The sequence below is a fragment of the Lolium perenne genome, chromosome 4 (assembly GCF_019359855.2).
Source record: "Lolium perenne isolate Kyuss_39 chromosome 4, Kyuss_2.0, whole genome shotgun sequence".
In the NCBI taxonomy this organism is placed as follows: Eukaryota; Viridiplantae; Streptophyta; class Magnoliopsida; order Poales; family Poaceae; genus Lolium; species Lolium perenne.
The window spans coordinates 83579509-83586532 of record NC_067247.2 but is presented as its reverse complement, the minus strand read 5'-3'; the positions used below and the strand labels follow the sequence as shown (position 1 = coordinate 83586532).

At 52.5% G+C, this 7024-nt stretch overlaps 1 protein-coding gene across 1 annotated transcript; it reads left to right on the top strand.

Moving 5' to 3' along the window:
• The first annotated feature begins 1136 nt into the window (after nucleotides 1-1136).
• Nucleotides 1137-5461, top strand: LOC127293151 (receptor protein kinase TMK1). Its single transcript, XM_051322717.2, has 2 exons — nucleotides 1137-3542; nucleotides 4637-5461. Exons 1-2 carry the CDS (start codon nucleotides 1184-1186, stop codon nucleotides 5164-5166), a joined length of 2889 nt encoding a protein of 962 aa, XP_051178677.1. The 5' UTR covers nucleotides 1137-1183; the 3' UTR covers nucleotides 5167-5461.
• The last annotated feature ends 1563 nt before the right edge of the window (nucleotides 5462-7024 follow it).

The following is a 7024-nucleotide window of genomic DNA, read 5'->3' as shown; positions in this document are numbered from 1 at the left end:
TCAACTAACAAGCAGATTTCACCCACCATGGTTAATTTAGACAAGGTGCTACTAACAATGGATTGGAGCTAGATTTCCAGAACACTATATGCTAGATATTTAGTTATTTATTGTGACCGTTGCTGATATGTAAGCGAGGTTTGTCAGCTTGCTTATGCTTGCATAAACTAAATCTCTTCTGCATGCCTGTACCTCTTGATCACCGTGGTGCTGGCTGTTTTGTAGAGTATTTTATTCAGTTTGCAAGCAAGAGAAAATAAAAAAAACTCTACAAAACAGTACGAAGCTAGATTTCATGTTGTAAACATACTACAATGTCTAGCATAATTTTTAAAAATAAAAACAAATTTGGATGTTGCGGAGATTCAAACTCATGACCTAGGATTGGGAAGCAAAGGCTTCATCCGATTGAGCTACCCTAGTCTTCTGTTATCTCTAGACAGAAATTATATATATAGAGTAGTGTGGCGCCCCTGGGAGGGGCGATACACATGCTGCCACGTCGGATCGGCGCACCAGCTCAGCGTCGAGGGCGCCACGTCGGCTGGAAGAGTGGCGCTGCAGGCACGGGCGCCACACTGCCATGTGTGGCGCCCATGGGAGGAGCGCCACACAAAAGGGTTAGATGGGTGAAATAGTTTCGCCGGAGGGTCAGTCTGTGCTTTTCTTTCACTTTTGGGTTATTTTTTGTGCAAATCGCCCTCACAGCACAGGTCACCGCGGGACGCTCACTGACGGCGTGGGCCCCTGCTCGACACGGCTGGGAGAGCCGTCTCGGATTCTCTCTTCCCTTTCCCAGACAAGAAACAGAAAACCTGTGACGCTGCGGTGCGGGCCCCGCATCCAGCTCTGCTACAGCACAGACGACGCGCATCCAACCCGCTTTTCCCTGCGGGATTCCGGGTTTCCCTTCCCATCCTAGCCCCGTGGCCCCACGCGCCAGTCACCTTCGCGGGTCGTCCACGGAACTGGACTGCCCTGGACACCGGGCTCGAACCGGGGGCAGCGCCGTCATTTCGCGCATCAGTAACCCTAAATCGGCGCTGGGCCCCGCGCATGTGCCACCGGCCTCGTCTCGCCCATGTGCTCTTCTCTCTCTCTTCACTTAAATCTCTGCCTCCATCCCCAAACTGACTCCTCTCTCTCTCTCTCTTCCCCCTTCCGCATCTCCCCCAGCACCGCAATGCAGTCCCCCACCGTATCCACCGCGCGGCGGCGGCGCGCCGCCGCCCTCCTCCTAGCCCTATCCCTCCTCCTGGCGGCCGTCGGGGCCGCGGCGGCGGCGACGGCGGCCACGCCGCAGGACGCGGAGGCGATGCGGGCGGTCGCCAAGGCGCTGGGCGCGGACAAGTCCCTCTCCTGGAACACCCCGGACCCCTGCTCCCCGAAGCCCTGGGACGGCGTGGGCTGCGACGCCGACGGCCGCGTCACCGACATCCAGGTCGGCAAGCGCCGCCTCACGGGGACGCTGGCGGCCGAGGTGCGCAACCTCACGGCCCTAACCCGCCTCGAGGTCTTCGGCAACGCGCTCTCGGGCCCGCTCCCCACCCTCGCGGGCCTCTCCTCCCTCCAGCACCTCCTCCTCAACGACAACGGCTTCACCTCCGTCCCCGCCGGCTTCTTCGACGGCCTCGTCTCCCTAACCGACTTCTCCATCGACCACAACCCGCTCGACCCGTGGACCCTCCACCCCGAGCTCGCGCGCTGCGTCGCCCTCTCCAACTTCTCCGCCAACAGCGCCAACGTCACGGGCTCCCTCCCGGACTTCCTCGCCGCCCTGCCGTCCCTGGAGCGGCTCAACCTGGCCATGAACCTCATGTCCGGTCCCGTCCCGCCCTCCCTCGGGACGGCGCCCCAGCTCCAGGTGCTCTGGCTCAACAGCCAGATCCGCGGCGGCTTCTCCGGGCCCGTCACCTTCCTCGCCACCATCACCAAGGCCAGCCAGCTCTGGCTGCACTCCAACCGCTTCTCCGGGCCCCTGCCGGACTTCTCCGCCCTCACCAGCCTCGTCGATCTCAAACTGCGCGACAACGACCTCACCGGCCCGGTTCCGCAGAGCCTCATCAACCTCAAGTCCCTCACCATCCTGAATCTCACCAACAACATGCTGCAGGGGCCGAGGCCCGCGTTCGACACTAAGCAGGTGGCGCTCGACATGGCGGACAACCAGAGCTTCTGCCTGCAGGATCCCGGAAAGCCCTGCGATCCCCGCGTCAACCTGCTGCTCGACGTGGCCGCTGGGTTCATGTACCCCTACAAGCTCGCAGATGGCTGGAAGGGGAATGACCCCTGCGCTGGTTACCTCGGCGTCGAGTGTGATAGTACTGGGAACATCACATTGCTCAATTTGGGCAGCAAGGGCCTCAACGGGACCATCTCGCCGGCTCTCGGCAACATCTCCACGCTCCAGACGCTGATCCTTTCGAAGAACAACATTACTGGCACCATTCCCAAGGAGCTTGCCGCCTTGCCCGCGCTCAAGTCGGTTGATCTGTCAAACAACAATCTCTATGGGCAGCTTCCTCCGTTCCGCAGCAATGTGCTGGTCAACACTGATGGTAACCCCAACATTGGCAAGGATCCCCCTGCGCCGACACCTGGGTCAGATGGTCACAGCAACAGCACTGCGCCTGGGGGTGGAAGTGGTGGAAGCAGTAGTGGTGGGGGCTCCTCTTCGCATTCTGCCGGCGTCATTGTTGGGTCTGTCTTTGGAGCTATTGCTGGACTAGGCCTCATTGCTGCATTGGGATTCTATTGCTACAAGAGGAAGCAGAAGCCTTCCGGAAGGGTGCAGAGCCCGCATGCTATGGTCATCCATCCCCGGCACTCTGGGTCAGATCCTGACATGGTCAAAATCACAGTTGCCGGGCGGAATTCCAATGGTGGTGCGGCCACAAACGAGGCACAGAGCCAGGCGAGCAACGGCCCAAGGGATATCCATGTTGTTGAGGCTGGGAATATGGTCATTTCGATCCAGGTCCTCCGTAACGTCACCAACAACTTCAGCCAGGAGAACATCCTTGGTCGTGGTGGGTTTGGCACTGTCTACAAGGGCGAGCTTCACGATGGCACAAAAATCGCTGTCAAGAGAATGGAGTCTGGTGTTATGGGCAACAAGGGGCTAAATGAGTTCAAATCAGAGATATCTGTGCTGACCAAGGTCCGTCACCGGAACCTGGTGTCGCTGCTTGGATATTGCCTTGATGGCAATGAGAGGATTCTTGTGTATGAGTACATGCCACAGGGGCCAGTCAGCCAACACCTGTTTGAGTGGAAAGAACACAATTCACAGCCATTGGAATGGAAGAAGCGACTCAGCATTGCGCTTGATGTTGCAAGAGGTGTTGAGTACCTGCACAGCCTTGCGCAGCAAACCTTCATCCACAGAGACTTGAAACCATCAAATATACTTCTTGGTGATGACATGAGGGCAAAGGTGGCTGACTTTGGATTGGTGCGGCTTGCACCGTCTGATGGGAAGTGTGTATCAGTGGAGACAAGACTTGCTGGCACTTTCGGATACCTTGCCCCGGAGTATGCAGGTAACTATCCTATATATTTGTTGGTGTACAGTTCAGTTAACAATCACAACACAAACTATGTCATACCCAAAATAATATCATTGCATAGTCTTTCGGCTGCCATTTTATTCTCATATAAAATTGATTAGTTTCGTTTTACAAGAGGTAACTATCCTATGTATATTTTCGTGTACAATTCAGTCAACAATCACAATACATTTAAACTATGTCATACCTAAAACAATATCGTTGCATAATTTGGTATTTGGACTGATCTTTGGCCTGCCGTTTTGTTCTCGTATGGGGTAGTTTCGTTTTAAATGTGGTACTTAGGTTCTACAAATATTTGAAGAGTCTACTAGGGAAGAATATTGAGGTGAAGTAGTATCTGATTTAAGAAAAATATTGAAAATTGCTAGCAAAACACATATCTGAGGTATTTGGACAATCAATTTAGTGATCAACTCTGATGAGCTCGTGTCCATTTCATCAGAAGTTAACATCCTTTTTTTTCCTCTCCAAATGGTTTAATGTGTGGTTGAATTAACTGTTTTTTTATTCTTCCTTTTTTCCTCTCCAAACGGTTTAGTATGTGGTTGAATTAACTGTTCTTTTATTCGGGCAACTGTTCTTAGTGAACTGTTCTGTTTACTCAAAGTACAAACATTAGTATTACAGTGAAAAAACATGATACGTATCTGGACACCAACATTAACAATTATATTCTTGAGAAGATACCCTTTACCAGATGAGCCACTTTCCCCCCTTCAAATATAAAGGCATCCAATCGCCCGAGAACATGAATCTTCACTTTTACCTCTAAACTGGCAGCTAGTTGTGTGCAGCATCTTCCCAGTTTTCTCTCTTCAAATATAAAACTTCCGCTTGCCCCAGAATATGGACAGATCTTCACTTTTACCTCTGGATGGCAGCTAGCCTTGTGCAAGATCTTCCCATTGGGAAATACAATAATCTAAGTGCAAAGCTTTACCATTATCTTTACTGCATTATCTTAATTAGTGATCTGAGTGAAGATGCAGATTTATTAGGATTTTGTTAATCATTACTGGCACTTGCAATATTGCTGTAGCTCTAATGCTCACATTTTTGTGCAGTTACTGGACGAGTAACCACAAAAGCTGATGTCTTCAGCTTTGGTGTCATTTTGATGGAGCTGGTCACCGGACGGAGGGCGCTTGATGACACGCAGCCTGAGGATAGCATGCACCTAGTTACATGGTTCCGGCGAATGCAGCTGAACCCAGACACTTTCCGGAAAGCAATTGACATGACTATTGACCTTGACGAGGAGACCTTTGCCAGCGTTAGCACCGTCGCGCAGCTGGCTGGTCACTGCTGTGCTAGGGAACCACAACAGAGGCCTGATATGGGTCATGCCGTCAATGTGCTCTCTACTCTTTCCGATGTATGGAAACCTACAGATCCTGACTCAGACGATAGCTACGGTATCGACCTGGACATGACGCTGCCTCAAGCATTGAAGAAATGGCAGGCCTTCGAGGACAGCAGCCATTTCGACGGCGCGACCTCATCGTTCCTCGCGAGCTTGGACAACACCCAGACAAGCATCCCAACTCGGCCTCCAGGATTTGCAGATTCGTTCACCTCTGCCGATGGAAGATAGTCCTGGACTGCCTGTGAAACTAGAAGCTCCGCGTCTCAGATGATCCTTCTGTTCATTCTTTTAGTCTCTTGGCCCCCTCCTGCTTTTCATGTTCATTGAATTGTCTTTGTGCTGCCATGTAGCTGGCTGTCCTTCGATCATGTATGATCATCACTCAGAATTGCCTGGAAGTTTGCGACTAACTGTTCTGTTTTCTATTGTTAGCTAAGCTTAAAGTAGAGGATTGTTAGGGTTTGTTGGCTTGTACTCAACTTTGATCTGCTCCATGATTAAATTGATCCCTGTTATCTCTCCAGCAGCTCCACTGGGTCAGCTGTGGTCGTTGTTGCCCAATATATTTCTTTGCTGGAAACTTTTTGTTAGATCTTGGCTGGAGACTATGATGAGCCTTCCAGGCTGCCCCAATTATACGCCTGTAATTGCGGGGTGGATAGGCGTTACACCCTGTCATGTGTGTCGCCAGGTTGGAGATCTTGGAAGCTCTCCAGTATGAAAATAATACTAGCAGGTATGGTGCCTGAAGTGGGTCAGGTGCAGCCGGCAGCCATGAACGCTGACTTGAGCATCCCAGTCTTGCAGTTGGTAGCTCTAGATTTCAGATCGTGCGACGGGGCAAAGCACGACTCATGTTACTACAAAATTGCCTCGCCCGCGACAGGAGTATTCGGACAGCGATGGCGCCGCTAAACTAATGCCTACAACTGAGATAAGAACAAAGAGGCAGTGATCAACTGATGCGACTCCAGTCCAGTCTCATTCTTACGTACTGTATGAATAATGGGATCCAGTTGTGCTGATCGTGACACGAGTGCATGTCATGTGCGTGCATGGCCCTGTTCCATCAGATTTTTGAAGGGCCAATCGGAACTGGTGCTGATAATATTCTGGCCAAGGTGCAGTCCAGTTCATGTACAGTAGGCGCGAGGCTGGACGGAACCGGAAAATCCACTTGCATTTCCAAAGGACAGTGCTGATAATCCTCCGGAGGCACGGAGCGATTCCAACCTCCGGCTTCCCCAGCTGCCACGTGTCCATTTTTACCTCAAAACCGGATATTGTTTCGTCGCAGCACAAAAAGCCCCACTTTTGCTTCATTGAAGCACAAAAACGGTTCGAATAAAAAAGAAAGAAAATGACCTGTTGGACACAGGGCTCGCCGGAGATCTCGCCGGAGACCTCGCCGGAGACTCGCCGGAGCAAAAACTTTTTGCTATTGAAGCTAAACCGACCTCGCCGGAGTGTTTGAAGCAACAATTTTGTACTAAAGTAGCAAAACAATGGAACATTTGCAGCACAAAAAATATACTATTGTAGCATCGTACACTACTCGCCGGAGACCTCGCCGGAGATACAAAATTGTCTTGCTGCAATGCAGCCCAAAATTCATAGTAATGAAGCTAAAAAAATGTAGTAATGCAGCCCAAAAATAAACTAAGGAAGCACAGTCACAAAAAGGATGCAGCCTAACAAATGAAGTAATGCAGCCCATGGGCACTGCTTCAAACCACCATGGGCACTGCATCAAACGGCCATGGGCGCTGCTTCAAACGACCATGAGCACTGCTTCAAACGACCATGGGCACTGCTTCGAACGGCGCGGGCATGGTCACGGAGATGGTGGCCAGCGGCGGGCCGAGCTCACGGAGGTGAGGTGGAGGTCGGCGGCGGAGGCTACGGGCATAGGACGAGGCGGTGGAGGTCGACGGCGGCGCCCCGGTCACAGGACGACGCAGTGGAGGTCGGTGGCGGCGCCCCGGTCACATGGCGACGTGGTGGAGGTCGGCGGCGGCGCCCCGGTCAGTGGGCGGCGCGGGTGGAGGTCGGCGGCGGCGCCCCGGTCAGTGGGCGGCGCGGGTGG

Coding starts and splice junctions, on each gene's coding strand:
- LOC127293151 (XM_051322717.2), top strand. CDS start 1,184: ATGCAGTCCCCCACCGTATCCACCGCGCGGCGGCGGCGCGCCGCCGCC. Junction 3,543..4,636: donor CCTTGCCCCGGAGTATGCAG/GTAACTATCCTA, acceptor ATTTTTGTGCAG/TTACTGGACGAGTAACCACA.